The sequence below is a fragment of the Drosophila gunungcola genome, assembly GCF_025200985.1.
Source record: "Drosophila gunungcola strain Sukarami chromosome 2R unlocalized genomic scaffold, Dgunungcola_SK_2 000004F, whole genome shotgun sequence".
Taxonomy (NCBI): Eukaryota; Metazoa; Arthropoda; class Insecta; order Diptera; family Drosophilidae; genus Drosophila; species Drosophila gunungcola.
In genome coordinates this window covers 1,978,840-1,996,886 of record NW_026453167.1, presented here as the reverse complement: position 1 = coordinate 1,996,886, position 18,047 = coordinate 1,978,840, and the positions used below count along the sequence as shown (strand labels likewise).

The 18,047-nt window shown below is 42.5% G+C and overlaps 1 protein-coding gene across 8 annotated transcripts; it reads right to left on the bottom strand.

The window, feature by feature from the left end:
- Positions 1–332: 332 nt before the first annotated feature.
- Positions 333–17,845, bottom strand: LOC128254353 (dystrobrevin beta). Of its 8 annotated transcripts, none has more exons than XR_008267538.1 (10): positions 17,355–17,845; positions 6,087–6,446; positions 5,937–6,022; positions 4,807–5,657; positions 3,420–4,032; positions 2,980–3,147; positions 2,620–2,694; positions 1,643–2,324; positions 1,534–1,577; positions 333–1,267 (listed from the first exon to the last, which is right to left on the bottom strand). XR_008267538.1 is itself a non-coding variant. In XM_052983415.1 (8 exons), the coding sequence occupies exons 2-8, from the start codon at positions 6,419–6,421 to the stop codon at positions 1,202–1,204; spliced, it is 2,163 nt and encodes a 720-aa protein (XP_052839375.1). In that variant the 5' UTR covers positions 6,422–6,446; positions 17,355–17,845; the 3' UTR covers positions 333–1,201. The 8 variants fall into 8 exon arrangements, 6 of the variants coding, with proteins under 6 accessions (XP_052839375.1, XP_052839377.1, XP_052839378.1 ...); XR_008267539.1 differs by having other exon boundaries at positions 1,914–2,324; XM_052983415.1 differs by lacking the exons at positions 1,643–2,324; positions 2,620–2,694.
- Positions 17,846–18,047: the final 202 nt, after the last annotated feature.

Sequence of the window (18,047 nt, the reverse complement as noted above, 5' to 3'; positions counted from 1 at the left end):
ATCGGTGAGGAACTGTACTAAGCAATGGCACAAACCATGAATCAGTGAACGCAACCAGAACTGGTCAAATGACGAATGGCATCCTTGAATTAATTTGAACGTTAATTAATTTCAATTTGTCGCAATCGAACTTAGAAATTTTTAGTTGTGGCACCTAAATTAAACTACCGGTTATTCTCTCTTCACTCGAATTGCCATTTTTAATTACTAATTCTAAAATTGAAAAGAACACGTCTTTTTGTGATTGTTTAAAATACCTTTATTTATTAATTTTTCTATTTTGTAAATCGTTGACTCGTCGATAGACCTTATTTTAAAATAAAAACTCTCTATTTGTGATTGTTTAAAATGCCTTTTTATTTAGTTTTCTCTTTCGTAATGTTATTCAGTAGTTATGTATAAGTTCTATAAATGTCGGATTTTCTCTATCTCGTGCTCTATGCCAATACGATTATATGGTATAACTTTTCTTGTATGAATGCATATTATAATGGATAATATATATAAATCGTGTTTAGTTCTTCATTTTAGTGTTTAACATTGGGTTTTTGTGTGTGGCTCAAATAGTTGTCGGCTTTATCGTATCTCAAGGTGTATAATGTTAAGCATTTAGAATTTGATTTTAGGTTCTCAACAAGTTGCTAGTTATTAAGTACATAATATGTAAATGTCTATATCGTATTTGTATTACGCATTACGTGATTTGATTTTCAATTTGTTAAGTTTCATGGTAATAAATAGCTGCTGGGGCGGGCTCTTAAAAAATCTAAAAGCCAATTACGAAATTGTAGAAACCTAAATTAAAATCGCCATATCTCTAATTGCCCCTTCCTAGCAGTGCGATCGTAAAAGTTTAAACGAGATTCAATGGATTTGCGACTTCGAAGAGCAGTGCAACTGCAAGTCTTTTTTATCAGACACATTTAGGTATACCTTGCTTCAATATCCATATAATTTTTCATATTTATGTATGCTTACATACATATTACTGGGTAGATGCCAATCCTCAAAGTTTAAATTATAATGATTAAGGTAGTGTAGGCTACGGCTCAATAAAATAATCAATAAATAAATTGCTCTAGGTCAACATATCAGTTAAGGTAAAGTAAGGTAAGGTAAAAAGCTAAGCGAGAGTTCGTCTTCTGTTCTGTTCATCTGTTCAGCTGCCTCCGGAAATTCCCAGTCCTGCGGTATTCAGGTCCTAGTTCTTTTGCGAATTAAGACTCCATTGTGCAAACTGCTCCTGCCATTGGCTATTCGCATTTGCCTGTGAAAACACATACAAATATAGTTAGAATCAATTTATTAAAAGAGTATGTTTTTGTAATTGTACTCAAGTTAAAGTCTCAGGCATGCAAAGGCAATCGAAAAGTGGCAATCACTACACTAGCTACAGGATACAGATAGATAACTATAGTTTATTTTTGTTTTATCGAGTGCATGTACAGAGGAGAAATATAGATAAGGATAGAACAACGGCAAAAACAACATCTAGATCAACAGTGAGCAGGATTTCGTGGCGAAACCCTTTACCTTTTCGTTCCACTCTTGGTTATACGATTGAGATTCGTCGAAATCTGAAATTGATCAAGTTTGCGGTAAACATATGTAGTAACATTAAAGGCACAAATCAAAGTCAGACAATTTATTCGAATCCGTTTGAGTCAAGCAGCCAACGTGAATCTAGAGACTAACTAGGATGGACTGACTGAGATTGAGATTGCGAAATAGAGAGAGACGATTCGGCAGTGCAGCGATGATGATGAGCTATAGATATATATAGAGATTACTGATAACTATATAGATAGAACCCCGACTAGAGATCTACCTGCGTTGAAGAGTGGAGTGGAGTGGAGAGTCATGAGTCGAGCGAGCTAAAATGGTCTAGAGGCAGTAGATTTGGCATATTTTACCTGATCGGAGAGTATATATTGGTAACCTATGACGAACACATTATATATTCAGACTATACTTCATGATATAAGCGTGCATGATCAGCTGCAGTTCATCGATTGTCTCACCGATCTCGTGCAGTGCCGGAAAGCCGGCCTGGTCATCATCGATGAACAGTTCCGGGTGATTTCGGTAGCCCAGAATGCGGTTAACCTGCGACAGTTCCTCGCCCTGGCCGAATGTGTAATCAAAGTGGTCCTCCTCGGAGGGGCCAGTGGTGTACAATTGGCCACAGGGATAGGGAGCGGCAGCTCCCTCGCACTCAAGATCCTCGTCGGTGCGGAACACCTCCTCGTACTCCCCGCACTCGCAATCGTTGCACTCGCACTGACTCGAGCCTTCAGACTCGCCACCCTCGATGTGTCGGAATTCTTAATTTATTTAAGTAGTTTTTTTTTTTTTTTTGATGGGCAGGGTTCCCCGATTTAACATACAGAAGAAATTAACGAAAATTATAAGAAGGGCAAACGAAACGAAACCGAAACGGGTTAGAAGCTCAATATTTGCAGCATTTTTTCTTTTGCCGTCTATTGGGGTAATAATCTAAAATCAAATCAAATCGAGAAAAAAAAAATGAAAAAGTGGTCGCTTTAGAGAAGTGGGAACCAACCAACGGCAGGAGGAAGGGGAGGATAAGATCTGCTGCCCGGGACAACGACAACTTACCCAGTGGCATGATGAAGCGAGCCTGCGGCAGTGTGCTCGTCGGCTGCTGGGGACCCTGGTAGGCCCTTCCCCTTCCTGGAAACGTGGCGAGACCCAAAAACAATACGCACACCAAAAATAAGACACGTTTTAAGCACAGAGAGTGAAACATTCCGTTTTGGAGCAGGGATTGTGTTTGGTTGGTGGCTCTAAAAGCGGTGCTACTACGAAAACTACGTGCTGGTGCAGGCAGTGCACATCACCACATTCACGAGCATCTTTCTTGAGAAACAGAAGCAGCAGCAGATGCAGTTGCAGTTGCAGTTGCAGATTTGGAAGCGAAAAGCGAAAGGATATGGGATATGGAGTCCAACGATTTACCTGCATTCAGGTCGCTGACCATGTGGGAAATGGCCGACGTTAGATGGTCGGCGGCCTCATTGAGCTCCGCATCGGGATTCGGATTCGGATTCAGACTCAGATTCGGGTTCTGAATCGGATTGAGGCTGGAAATGGCATTGACAGTGGTGGTGCGCATTGGCGGTGGCGCTGCGAAGGCGAAGCGATCAAGAAACGAGTGTGTTTTTTTTTTTGGGTGTGACAGCGTGTGTGTGTGTGTTTTGGTGATTTCAGTTTTGTTGGGGTGTGTGTATTTTTGCATCGTTGAGCGGAGTGTATACGATTAATATCAGTCTGAACCCAGGCCTTAGCTCTCTCGCGTTAACCAATTGCACAGGGGATCTCAAATTTGCATATGACCGAACCTAACTGGAGAAGTATCCCAAATGGGCAAATCCCTGCCACTCCCAAACCCTACTCACTTGCACTTCCGTTGGCGGCGAAGGCGCTGCGCATATCGCTGCTGATCTGGTTGAGCTGCTCCAACTGGCTCTGGCTGAACGGACCGTGTCCATGTGCCTGCTGCTGCTGTTGCTGTTGGAGGAGTTGCTGCTGGGTGGCCCTGACTCCACCACCACCTCCTCCTCCTCCTCCCCCGCCGACGATGGGATGCTGCTGCATCTGCTGGGCGTGCAGGGCACTCATGGGGGAGGTGCCCAGGATGCCAGCTCCGCCGGGCATGGGTGGCGACTTGCCGGAGCGAGGACTCGAGTTGGGAGTGGAGCGGGGCGAAGCGGTCTGCTGGTTCTTCAGCATGCGCATCAGCCCCTCTAGCTGCTCCATCAGCTGGCGTCGCGAGTCCTGCAGGGCGCCCAGGTGACCCTCCAGCTCTCCCTTCCGCTGCCTCAGGGCCCGCAGCTCGTTGATCAGCGCCGGATTCTCCGGGGCCATCTGCTCCGTCTCCTGCTGACGCCTCAGACGCGCTATCTCCCGCATGATCTCCTTGTTCTTGGACTCCAGCTGGGCAATCAGCTCGCGCTGGGCTCGCGAGTTATCCGTGCCAATGGGGGTGCCACTGTCGGGCAAGTTGGAGGGCTACAAAGGATACACAATTTTGTATTATTTAATTTAATCTTTTGAACTATTTTTTTAAATGATCCAGGGTACAATAATTTTGGACACCGCAAAACAAAATCAGAGCAAGAACGTTTACTAAGATATTTCTTCAATTTTTAAAAAATGCAATTAGTTATATGTATATAATCTATTTATGTGCAGCTACGGTCAATAAAATAGTAGTGGGAATCTGTAAAAAGCTCAAAAAGCCCTTTAAGGCACAGTAAAAATGTTCTTTTAATTTATGCTTTTTACCAATAAAGAAAATAAATTTAAAGTTTTCAAGGAAAATTTAAACATATATAATTCCTTAAATTTCACTTTTCAATATACGTAGTAAACAATTTTATTTTAAAAGGATAAAGGATAAAACAATAAATCCTCGTTCATCTACACATTGAATTTGAATAAAAATGTATTTTATAACTGACTTGATAATTATACATTTTAAAACCTTATTTTTTATCAATTTGAAATACAATAAATATATTTCAAATATTAATACCTATCATAACTGTAGTTCTTGATTCTTGCTTCATTTAGTTTAGAGTTTTCTTTCTAAACTCTTTTGAAAATATGAAAGTTGTCTAAACTATTTTTGATTGCTATTTTCATAAGTTCTATTCTTTTACTTTGACCGCAACTGAACTTTTGAGATAATATGATTCATTATATTAAAGAATGTAGTAGTTTTCTTTGAAAACTGCCACTGGCCGTAACATCCTTAACCAATAGTTTAGCTTTTGCTCCTACCGCTCTGTTCTCCTGGGCCAATCTGGCGGCATAGCGGGCGATCAGGCGGTGCTCCTCGTCGTTGGCAGATGCGGCGGCCACGCGGGACATGGTGGTGGTGCCGGCGGTGCCGCTGGCGCTGTCCAGACTGCGGCCAGTGGCCCGCGAGTCGAGCGTGCTGGAGCGATCGAATAGGCCGTGGTGCTGGCCCGGTATGCCCGGAATGCCCGGATGCGGATGCGGGGGGCCGTGGTGGCCATGTACGAGGCCCGAGGGGTCCGAGAAGCCGTTGTGCGAGGGCAGCGGCGAGGGCGGCACGATGTGCGACAGGTTGAGCGTCTTCTCCGGCTGGTCGGGAAAGCGCGGGAGCACCTGCACCGTCTTCTCGGGCACACAGCGGAAGCTCTTGCGCAGCGAGTGGCCGATCTGTTTGCTGGGCGACTTGTAGCTCGAGTACTCCTTGACCTCGTGATCGTTCTGGTGGTTCAGCGATGTCTTGCCGTGCCAGAAGCACTCCTGACACAACTGGTAGGCGTGACACCGCTGACAGCGATAACGAAACCCGGTGAAGTTTTCCTTGTGGCAAACAGAGCAGACAGTCGGATGCACAATGGTCTCCACGGTGGCCAGCCGGTGCACCAGCGGCAGCCAGACGAGGCAGGACGGCCCCGGCTCGGACATCAGCGTGGCCATAAAGTCGTTCACCGTCACCTTGTTCTCGGCCGGGAAGATCTCCTCCTCGAGCCCCTCCTTGTAGTGGAATGTGGGCGACTCGTACACGGCCGCCGGCAGGGCCAGCACTTCGCGCAAGAACTCGCCCAGCTTCCAGGCCACCAGCTGGCCAGCGCCGTCCGAGATCTGGGAGAATATGTCTGTTGGTATGGAAAGGAATATATTGAGATGACTGCCATTGGTACTTCACACAGACAAAAAAAAAACATATGTAAAATCAACCTTTTAACTGTTAAAATAACACAATACTATACTATACAACAAATGAAAAACAAATAGTTTTTCTACTATTTCAATTGTTAAAATACTATTCTACCAGCCTACAAAATAAATCGAAAATCTTTGTAAATAGTAAAAGAAACAAATTGTCTATGTTGATTTTACATGTGCTTTTTGTCTGTGCGTTGAATGCTACTCACATCTGAGTTTGTCCACCAGTTTGCCGGAGCACATGGTGGCCAGGGCCACCTTGATGGAGAACACGCGTATCTTGCCCGAGTTATCACTGCAATGGAAAGGAGTTTTGCCTATTAGATGGCAATGTTCTGGAGAAGATTAATTGCACCCACCTTGTGTAGGCAGCCAGCAGCCAGTTGAGCAGCAGACCCGCTTTGGAGTCCACGGGCACCTGCTGGGCGGTGGGCAGGCGCTTGTTGAGGTTGTGGTAGAGCGAGGAGACCAGGGTTTCCAGCCTGGCCACGCTCACCTCGCTCTGCGGCTCCAGGGTGTTCAGGCCATTTTCGCGGAACGCCTCGATAACATTCCATATGTCCACCAAATGGAGGTTCGTCGACTTCTGAATGTAGCGCAGCTTGGAGGCTGTGCGGTAGGAGGCGAATCGAATGGAGTCGAAGGTCTGCAGACGCAGGTCCTGCAGGATGGCCACACGCGGCTCCAGCTCCATTCTGATGCTAGCTACAACGATTTGGCTGCAATTTAATTAAGGCATATATGCATTATAGCAAGGACAATCATAAATGGTAATAGTTTTGCAGCTAAGTTATAGTTCAAAGTGGGTCAGTGGTTAGGGAAGCTCTGTGCATTGTGTACTTAACAGCCACAGCAGTGGGGAATAAGTTCCCTCCTAACTTCTACACCCTTATGCACACGTCCTATTGTGTTTGGCGTCTGGCTTCGACTAGCTCGACTGCCGATGCACTGAGGATTTTAAATATGAAAATGGAGTTATCGGGGGGTGCCACAGAAATAATTTAAAAAAGGTGTTTAAAAGTATGCAGTGAAAAACTTAACGGTGTCTATAGAAATAGTCCCACTGCTTTTTTGACTCAAAATATATGGTTGCCTACTTTTAGACACCTTTTAGGTTATATAAAAATTCTAGTGATTTCTGGAAACACCTTTCTTAAGCCTTGATTTCAGATTTTTATTATTTTTAGCATGTATAAGGAAAAGTGCAATTATGCAAAATTTCTACCAAATAATTTATATATATTGGGCTATTATTGAAACTTTTAAAGATTTAAAAAACTATAACAAATAAATTTCACTCTAAAATGGACAGCCCATTATTATTTTTACTTTCTGCATCGAGACAAGTCCATCAGAATAATAAGTAGATCATTTTGCCCAGTGTGATACCATTGTCTGGTGTTGATGCTGGTGCATCCCTGCTGGCGGCAATCGCCGGAAGAGGAAGTGAGCAATTCCGGGAGACAGTCGGGAGTTGAACCGCCGCTCATCCCGCAGCTAGTTACTGAAACAAAGCGAATTTAATAATCCGCCTACGCGCAAAAAGTTTTAGCTCTCGCATAAACCGCTTTGCCAGTCCAATTAATCGGCAAGTATGCCCCGCAGGCTCCCCTTTTCTTCCGGTGGAGCATCCTCGTCATATCCTTGAAGCATAATTCCACGCCAGAAGGGTGTCGCCAACTTCAGAAGTTGCTGTCACATCACGCTTCTCGTTCCCAAGTTTTTTCGCAATTGATTTTCTATCTTTCACGAGTGGGAGAAAAGAAAAAAAAAATGTCCTTGGAAAAAAGCAAAGTAGACATCTCTGAGTCATCATACGAAAATAATCAGAGAACTTTTCTGTAGAGCTCTGGTTTCCATTTCTGCCGCACAATGCCAACATATGTCCTGCCATGTCCTTTCATCATACAGAGCTGGCCAATTTAAACATTTAAATGCCGCTTCCTTTTTCCTGCCGCTGCCCTCTGTCAACTAAATGATAGTGTTATTACACAAGGCGGGCAAAATGCGGTGACAGGGGGTCACCCAAACCGAAATTCAATTTACAAACTGTAAACTGTGAATGCAACTGGAGCTGAGATGATGAAGTTGATGGCGGAATGAGGGATGTACTGGGAGAAGAACTTTGTTAACTAAAAAATTCGAAGGACGTTATAAGAGAGTTTGCAAACAGCGAAGATGTTGTTTTAAAAATATCTGAATAGATTTGGAACACATTTTGGTAGACAATAAATAGTCCAAAAACTAGTTTTTAAAATCAATGTTTTTAAATACAACTGATAATTTTCAAAACACAGTTGCGAACACATTACTTTTGTATCTTTTTCAAAAACAGTTGATAGGTTTCATACTCTAACACATTAATTTAACAAGTTATAATAATAGCTTCCGATTTGCAAAAGTAACTGATACATGTTTAGTGGTTATCTTTCTTGCATTTGCAGGATATTTTTTCGCAGTGTGAAGATGGAAGGCCGAATGTTTGGAGATTGAGGATGATGAGTCACATGACGTAGACCAGCGTTCCTCTGGTTTTCCGCCCACCACTTGGCCACACGAAAATAGAGCAACAACAGCCGTTAGGACATGTATAAATATGCGCACACACACAGTGGCACCCCATCCACACACACACCCAAACACCCACACACCCGCACTCACAGTGGCACTCACTCAAAAATTCTTGGGGAACGAAGCGAATGCTCTGCAAACATTTGCGCTCAAAAGTATGCAACAAGACCTGGCTGAAAAAGTTTAGTTTGGCCAGGAAAACGGCGAATAAGAAGTGCGGTGTATGACGATGAGTATGAGGATGAGGATGGGAATTCCGCATTGCCAGCGGCTGCTGCAGTTTGGATGCTACTGCGATTCACCCCGAGCGTTGACATCCTGCTGCTCTTCGCATGAGCGTCTGCCAAGTGGCCACCCACCGATTATACACACACGAAAAAATGATTAAGAACTGAAAAACCATACATTTTAATTCAAAATATCTTTAAAAATGTGAAATACCTAGAAGGCGACCTGGTCAATTTATAAGAAATATGAAATATCTAAATTTGGTTAACATCTTAAATCTGTTGTAAGGTATAATACGTTTAAACTTTTCACTTCTAATAACTCAATTCAGTAGCTTAAGAAATAAACTTTAAGAGTAAAACCATACTGATAGTCTTTAAACCTTTTTCACTGTGCACATAAAGGGGGTTAAGGAGGCTGTGGGACGTGTAGGCCTATTCGTGTCACTCAGAGATCTCTGCACCAAGAATTCTCCTTTTTTGCCGTGTCGACAGCATATTAAATTCCATTGCAAAAGTCGCAAACACCACCTCGTTCTGGGGGGATTCCCCCAATTGCAACCCTCAATTGTTGGCAGCTTTTTGTTTGTTGCGGTCAGCCAGCATCTCAATTCATGCAGATTTCTTACTTGTTTTACATATTTGTGTTGTCCATTGTTTTTTATATTTTTACTGGCATTTACATATTTCCATTTAAATAACCAGCCAGCTGGGAGAACTTTTCTAATTGGAACTTCTGCTGGCGACACTTTTGAAGGGAAATTTGCGAGAGACTTTATGTTTAATGTCATTAAACTCAAGTTTGTATGCCCAAAGTTTCAACCTCATTACCGGCAAACTGCATTTTTGCAATTGAACTCTTAAGTTAAGCCTCAAATGGGAAATGGGTCGAAATGAATGTTGTGACACAGCGGAGGCAGAGCAAAAATCAGGGAAATATATACGTTGTATAAATTTTATTTAAATGCGAATGTATTTTAAAAAATGAGGTCAGCATTTATCGACAGCAGTACGAGGCATTTTGTTTCGGAGAACTCTGAATACATTTGTATGCTGTTAGATAAGCTCTGGACGGCTTGCAATATTATTAATTAAATGGAAAAGAGAAAACATAACTTCAGATTTAACACAAATATCAAAGTTGAGACAACATAAGCCCATTTAGCTATTGGTTGTGTTAAAAAGCCTAATAAACCAGATGTTGGTTAGATACCGATTTAAAATAAAAAGTACAAACTATATTTACTTTAAGCTTGTCTTTCCATCTTAAGTTTGTGTAAATTTGGTCAAACTATTCCCTTCGCAAACATAAAACATAAAACAAACAAAGAAATAAATCCATTCAATTAGCATATCAGCAAATGTTTTCCTTTTGCAGCAGGAACTTTAAGTCAGCAGTCTAAATAGCCAGCCATCAGACCATCCATCACCTGCATCGGTGACCCCAGGTGAACCCAAAAAATAACTCCAGGGACAGGTAAGTCAGCCAGAGCTCACGTTGATGCTCAATTTACTAACTGAGCTCAAAGAAAAAAATAAATAGGGAAGCGACGAGCAAAGCGGAGAAACCGCATGGATGGAATATGAAAAGCAACAAGGACGATAGCGTGTCCAGGACCTGCATCAAAGTTTTCCCCACTTTCACATTTTCCGTTTGCTGTGCGCTTTTCCCGCAAAGCAGAAATTAAACAAGTTTCAGAGCTGGAAAGTCCTCCGTGTCCTGGGATTCCTGCCGCGTCCTGTGAGTCCTGTGTTTTCGGGGTGCTTCTGTTTTATGCCATTTGCGTGCCAGGGAAATCAAAGCCAAACAACCGACTCCAACGATGATAACTGGGCACATAATTTGCAATTTCAGAGCAGGGAATGGCGGAGAGATCTGGATTTATTTCGTGTTAATTCCGACTTTTCCGTTTTTGCAGCCACAGCAGGATAGCAGGAGATTGCATGTCTGGCGGAATTGAGCAGCACAAATCGCCAGCCGAGGCAATAACCTTTTGTCCAGGTCCGAGGCTCGAGAAATGGCCAAAGGTGAGGCCCACTGGAACTATCCAAGTTAATTGAAAAATTGAGCCAACAGTGAATGTGCATATGCTCCATTTGGCATAATGGATGGGCCTGCAAAGGAAGTCGCATAACTCGGATGGGCTCACTTATGCACAGGGGGAAATTCATCATACTGTAGAGGTATCAAGGTATGTAGAGGTATCAATAAGAATCTTTAGCTATACAGTGAGAATAAAAGGACTAAATAAGTTAAGTTATTAGTTAAGCAAACTTACTTAAAACGCTATTATATTATAATATTAACTTGTATTAATAATAAAGAACCTCAAGATGATTAGAGGCCACATAGAATTTATTGCTCTTCTAGGTCATGAAAAAAAAAAACTAATTCAAACATATCACTGCTTGAAGTGACATGCTGCTATGTCAAAGGGAATACTTTATGATGACACATTTTCATAATATTTTTTCTCGCCGTGTTGCAGCCATCAAAGCCAAACAAAATTAGTCCATGGACACAACAAAAGCTGGGCACAAACCAGAAAGGGAGAGCTCCTGCTGGAAGGAAGTGGTGTCCCAGTTAGACGAGGCAACTGTCATCAGCCTCGTCAGAATGCGCAAGCGGAGTAATTATGTGTACAGCTCGTAATGGGAGCATGCAGGAAGGGAATGGGAATGGGAGTGGGAGTGGGCAAGGGATGGTGGTGCCTCTGGGAGCGTGGCAGGTTGACCTTACTACAACTCAACGGGCAAAGGCAAGAGCGAAATGCACATTCCACGGCACCACAAAGCGCCATTAGTTGCCGCCGCTCAAGGATTTCCAAAGGGATTGAACCACCAAGGAGGCGGCAGGCAGGTGGATTCTACTGAATTGTATACCAAAGAGCTTAAGGAACGTAGCCGAGTCGCTTTGTTTGAAGTTGTAGAGGCAGCTGACGCACTCCAAAGGAGGTTTACTCTGGCCATATAATCCTCAGATCTTGGGGATTTATCTGTCCGCTCTTTATGCGCCAAAGCAGGTGGCTAAGAAAGTGCTAACAGCAATGCAGACGTCGGCTGGATCGTGTTTTCCCACAGCCACCTGGCCAAGGTCAGGGTGCAGATAAAGCCCCCTCAGTTTACCCTGATAAACGAAGAAGACTTGCATTGTCTGACTTTGATTGCATTAAACTTAAGCTGTCAGCTGAATGGGATATAAATAGGCAGGCAGATGGGGGCTATTGAAATGTTTCCTTTTATAGGGCATTTTTAGAACTATAAAGCACAAATTATACAAACTATTACTATTTATGCAATTTAATAAATCATTCATCTTATACGAACTCAGTTTCTTAATTTACAACCTTGTTCTCAATTATTAATCGTATTTTAGAAAGTAAATTGGCAATATTAAAAATGACCTTTAAAAATGTGATCAGAATTAGAAATACCTTTAGTAAATCACTGTTCAATTTGTTACATAGTTATGCCATTGTTTTCTGCAAAAACAATAGGAAATCGAGCAAAGAAAACACCTGAAGGTTAACTAATTAATATCCGCAGGTATGAACTACATTATTCATTACTCCATATGGCAGCCCTCAAAGCACTTTCGCATTTGTTAAATGACCTGCACCTGCAACTGCAATCGACACCCACCGCCCACACATTAATGAATGCAAGTGGCCCACACTATATCAGCCATTGGAGTTAAAAATTCCTCTCGCAATATGCAAATTCTCAGCTAAGCAATTCGCAATTGATTGCAGTCAGCGAGGGGGAGATTTGCAATCAGAGACCTGAGGTTAATAGACACACATTGAATCGAACGCGGGGTGTGACAACCGTAACCATTTCGACAGCAGATATGATCCATCGATGACAATCCCCTGTATAATTAGCACAGATGAGCAAACGATTCGCAGTAAATATTTTCCACTTTATCACCAGAGTCACGCCCTATTTTTGGCACATGAACGTGCGCTTTGCGGCGGAAAAGCAAGGAAAAAATGAAAACTAAGGCCAGTATACAAAGGCGAGAATTCGGAACCCAAGCTGCAACAGTTGTTGGTGGTGAGCTAATTGGCCAAACGAGTCGAAAATCAGCAGACAGAACGTCGCTCAAAGTGTGCCAAAGTGTTTTGCACAAAGCCACTAAAAAGTGTGGGGGGGGGGAATTTTTCGGGTGTGCAGTATGTTGTAACCGAATATGGGAAATTTTCTAGTTCGGCTACTGCCCACGCACACGGAGTCTCTTACGAAACACAAGGGCAGCCCTGCGCAGACATTAAAATAAACATTTAGTGTGGGCAGATTTTCTCATTTCATGATCCATTTGGATGGCGTTCCACTATCTAGCAAGCGTTGATAACGATCTGCAAAGCAAACAGACCGTAGCCGATTAGATATATTCAGCTAACCCGAGGCGAAACTCGTCTCGGTGCTGGAAAATTGCTTGATTTTTTTGCACGGTGAAACTCTTGGTATGTCAACGACGAAAGCCAAGTCAATCAACTGAAACTGCAATCGAAATGGGAGTGGAATTGGAAATCGAATCCCAGTCGAAGACTTTGCGGCAAAAGGGGAAACGACAAAGAAAGCCCCACAAATCAATGCAGGCCAGGGCTGAAGTGGTCAAGAGAACCCCTTTTCGTGCCCCCCATCATATGTAAACCGTACGGGGCAGTCTGCAAGTCTGGTGCCTTTCTTTGGCGTTTGTGCTTACATTTTGCATAAATCTATAATGAGATTTGAAATGCAACTGTCGCACATAATGGCATTGTCCACGACGACTCTGGCCAATCAATGCGGCTTAGGAAAATGCCACAATGATGATGTAACCATGTTACAAGTACCAACAATCTCTGGATATCAAAGAACAAATTGAAAATGTAATAAAAATTCGTATAAAAATCAAAGATTACTTCATTAATCGCACACGTGGATTTCAATCTCGTATGAGAAACCCATAAACAAGCTATTACAAATAAACAAACGCCAAAGCCACAAATGCTTTTCAAATATATTAAATATCCCAGGCGTAAGCAATATAGAAAATATTTTTTTTAAGGCGGAAGTGTGATGCCTAAATATTTATTAGCCATGAGTATTGTTTACAAACAAAACGCGCCATATGAAACGTTTGCCGTATATTAACCCCCACCGCTGTCGATCAGTTTGTTCAAATTAAATGCTATTTTTATAAACAATCTAGTTGGCATTTGGCGTTTTATGGGAAATTACGAAGCAATTTTTCGAGGCAATTATCGAAATTTTACCAAATAAAGAAGCTTGCTGCCCGCGCACAGTAAAGTCCAGAATGTGAGTCCTTGATCTTGTATGCCAGCCCATTGATGGACCTCCGACATTAGCCAGAGATCATGTGCAGCCACGGCAAGTTTAATCCGTTCTACATTGGACCGTATCCGGACTGCGCCTGTGGGGATTGTCCGTATGGAAAGTACTCGGGATTCACGAGATGTGGTTGGAGCGGCGGAAACGGACCATTCGGCTCCACCTTTTGTGATCCCTGCTGCGGCGATTCTGCGTTTGGAAACAGTTGTGGAGGCGGTGGCTGTGAACCAACTTGGAATCCTTTCTGTAATCCTTTCTGTGGGCCATCCCGTAGGCCATCCTGTGGGCCATCCTGTGGACCATCCTGTGGACCATCCTGTGGACCATCTTGTGGACCATCCTGTGGACCATCTTGTAAACCATATTGTGGACCATCTTGTTGTGGCCCATCTTGTGGACCATCTGGTGAACCATCTTATGGACCATCCTTTGGACCATTCTGTGGACCATCATGTGATCCCTTTTGCGGCTCGTTTTGTGGTACTTTTTCACCTGGATGCAGGGAAAACTGCTGCTGTGGACAAACCTGCTGCTCCTGCTGCTGCTAACTACCTATGACATCTGGACTTTACTATGTGCGGTTAATTGGTTTCTTGAGCAAAATTGATTGTATAGTATGAACAATTATGTTTATCCCTGTTCGGCTTGAAGAGGATTTAATCAAGGGCTTTGTGGGGTGACTCTGTGGTCTAAAAATAACCAGTTTTACGCTTCATTCGCCGCAATCCCCTGTAATGGAATTCCCATACATGACTGCCTCTTGGTTATGGAATATGGGTGTCGCTTTCGATATACATGCCGTGCATCAAACGAAAGAATCTGGGAAATCGGGGGAACTGGAAAGGAGGTCGGCGCCGCTAAATGCGATTACAGCATAAACGATTAATTTTATTGCAGTTAGCCGAGACGCTTGTTCTATAAACTAATTAAAGCACAGTGGACACACAGCCCGCGGAAGAGGCGACTTCAAAGAAAGGGTTAATTGTGCGCCACTCCCCTGCTACAATGTTATTTTTTTATTTCCGCTCTCTTGGTTTTTTGTTTTTCCTTTGTCTTATTGCAGACAACTGGGCAGTTGGCAGTATTTCCTAGGCCGAAATTACTCCATGGCTTGGCTAGAATTTACAGTGCCCCCAAGTTCTTGTGCTGCTTGTTCTCCTTTTCAGCGTTTCTATTGCCATTGTTGTGGCGCTGCCTGTCATGTTGTGGGTGGCCGCACTCAACGTTGTTTGTTTTCTATGCTGCGCCGGGTGTTTGTCGCTTTGCTCTTATTTCCCTGCGTTTTTTCATGTCACGCCTCATTTAGCTTTTCACAACATTTCCACATTTCCACATTTACACCCACCCACCCATCGTACATCGCACATCGCAACACAGTCTCGGAAATATCTGGGGATCTGGAGCAGTGCTGCCTAATACTCTGCACTGGCGGCTCTTAGCACACATCAAAATTAACCGAAATAACTTGTGGGTTGCAGATGCGTGTGCTCTGCTGTGCTGCGCTGTATCTGTGAGCTAGATCAAGCTGCCTCGTCTTCAGATTGGAATGTTCCTCCTAATGAGCAGCAATATGTTCGAGTTAATTGAATCTGATCGAAGTTGCGGGGAAATAATCAACAGAAAACCAATAAATACTTTAAGAAATGGGAATGATAATGTTTGGCATTGGTCAGAGTTGAATTGAAATAACATACGCTTGGGGAGTTTATCAAAAGCTTTAATTAAGAAAAGGTAGATTATAAGGATAAACATTTAAATGGAAAATGTAAAAGGTAGACCAAACTAACCTTTTATGTCAAAATGTTTTTATGAAAATGACGCTAAACTAAACTAAACATTTATGTCAAAAGATTTTAGTTTCATATTATTATTCATATTAAATCTTAAATTTTTTTTTTTAATGAATGCCCTACAAGCTGCAAGTTATAATTATTCCGCTAGCCACATAATTTAGCACACATCTTTGGGTAAATATTGACTGACTCAATTTATAAAAGAGCCTTTTTCTGATTGCCTCGAAAACAGAGTCTTGGGAAACTCCAAACCCCTTGTCTGTTTTCACACTGTGTTTCTCATCTTTGATTTATGTAATCGTAAAATTAAAAGATCGTTAACAGAGCAATGAATCGTAAAAACAGCCCAATTAAAGCAACTGAACTCTGGCAAATTTTGAGCAGCGAGGCATATGGCCACGAATCGGCTTTAATTTATTACTCTGTGATAAAAGCAATGCGCTTAGTGAATTTACCCCCTCTTTTTTTTGCCAGATCGTGTTTTAATGTTTATTGCGATATTGCAGATACGACTAGTAGTAGTAAAATTATCTTGTGCTTCTGTCGCGAAAGTGAAATTCGCTGACATCAAAATACCGCGTCGATCTATTTGTGACTTGTAGGTGTTTAGAATGCCGAATGGCTTCGGCTTTGAGCTTCGTTTTGAACTTCGGCTTAGCGCACCTGCCCCGTCTTCTCGCCCTCTCGCTCTCACTCCCACTCGAAGTTCCCGCCCTGTCCCCCCATCTCTTTCCCACCCATGAAAGTGGACCCGGTGAGCAGGCCGCCGTTTTTCAAATGCTAAAATTGGCGATTAGTCAAAATGATGTCACCGACTTATTTTGATTGTTTTTTTTCATTATTTGTATGTATTTATTTTGCTTGACTTTGGCATTTTGGCGACTTGTTCACCATTAATTCCGTATTATTGTTTTCCCCTCTCGATATTACTGATTGACTAAGGTGGCGAAAAGGCCAAAACGATAAGCGATAAAATGGGGTGACCCTTGGATCCATGTTATGTGACTTTTCATTAGCCCCGGCATTCCAAATATTGGCCGAATTAATTATTTCACCGCCTGCCATATGGCGGTAACAGATCTAATCTTAATGAGTATAAGGGTGTATTAATTAAGGAGTGTGGTAAATAATAGATAGGGAACTTTTTAGAACTTTTAATACAGTAAACCATATTTAACCTTTTATTGTCAAAGGTTAAAGTATTAAAGCGTATTAGAATAGAATATCCGCAATATCACGAATATTCTTCACATCTATTTCATTTTGTCAAAGAAAGTGCTAGCTAAAATATATGTTTTACCTAACAATTGTGTGAAAAAATAGAAAAAAAGGGGCGTGGCATAACAAACAAGGAAATTTAGTGGATCAATTTATATGCTGTTGTATTTCACATATCACAAAAAGCCACTTACTAGACCAACTAATAAAAGTATTTGTAAACTAAATTCCAGCGGCAACCACAAAAAGTGGGTGGGCGGCAAAAAGGGGATTTTGGGGCAAAGGGGGCGGGGCCAGACGCTTTTTATGAATGAACTTTTTGTGCTGCGTCGCCAACGCGTCACTCATCTGAGTTTTCGGTTTCGGTATCGTTATCGTGGAAATCTACTACGCAATTCGAAAGGGAAAATCGGGTATGACAAATGTGCCTTTTACATTTTATTACTATTGTAATGTCTGCTTGGGAATTTCGATTGTTTACCTTTTGTAATTAGCAACCTTTATATATGCGTCACTTTTGTTGTTCTGCTTTGCTGCTTCTTCTCGGTTCTTTCTCCCCACTCTCCTTGCTGTTTTTTTATGTTTCTATTTTTCACCTGCTGTTAACACAATAACTGGAGTTGCAAAACCCACGTTAACGGTCAAAAGAGAGAGAGAAAGATAGAGAGCAGAGATGCTGCGCCCTTTGGCCCTTGGTAAAATATATGGTAACAGAAAAACTTCTTTTTTTTCGGGCTTCGCTCAAGGGCCTAAAACACATACACACACACACACGCGCGCAAGAACTGAAGCCTGGCTCAAAATAGCCACTCGATAAAGCAATTTTTCTGGGCTTGCCAACGGCGAAAATGTCGCGCGAGTCTCGAGTAATTTCCGTGCGAATATCTTATCAACGATTTTGTTTACACAAATTCACATTGCGCCGTTTGCTTCTCTCAACACCCACGAAACCAACAACAAAAAAAGTTGTTGGTGGGCAAACTTCGATGATAGCTTCGATGCCAATATCGATGCCAACAACGATGTCATCGAGTTTTTAGAACAACGGTTTCATCGATGTTTTCCCATCTCTACGCTGCCAGCCATCTGCTGCTGCGCAGCCCAAAATTAGCTTGTACTCGAAATAGTAATGCGAAAGATGGCAACGCTGGCTGGAAAGGAACTTTGCTAAGCG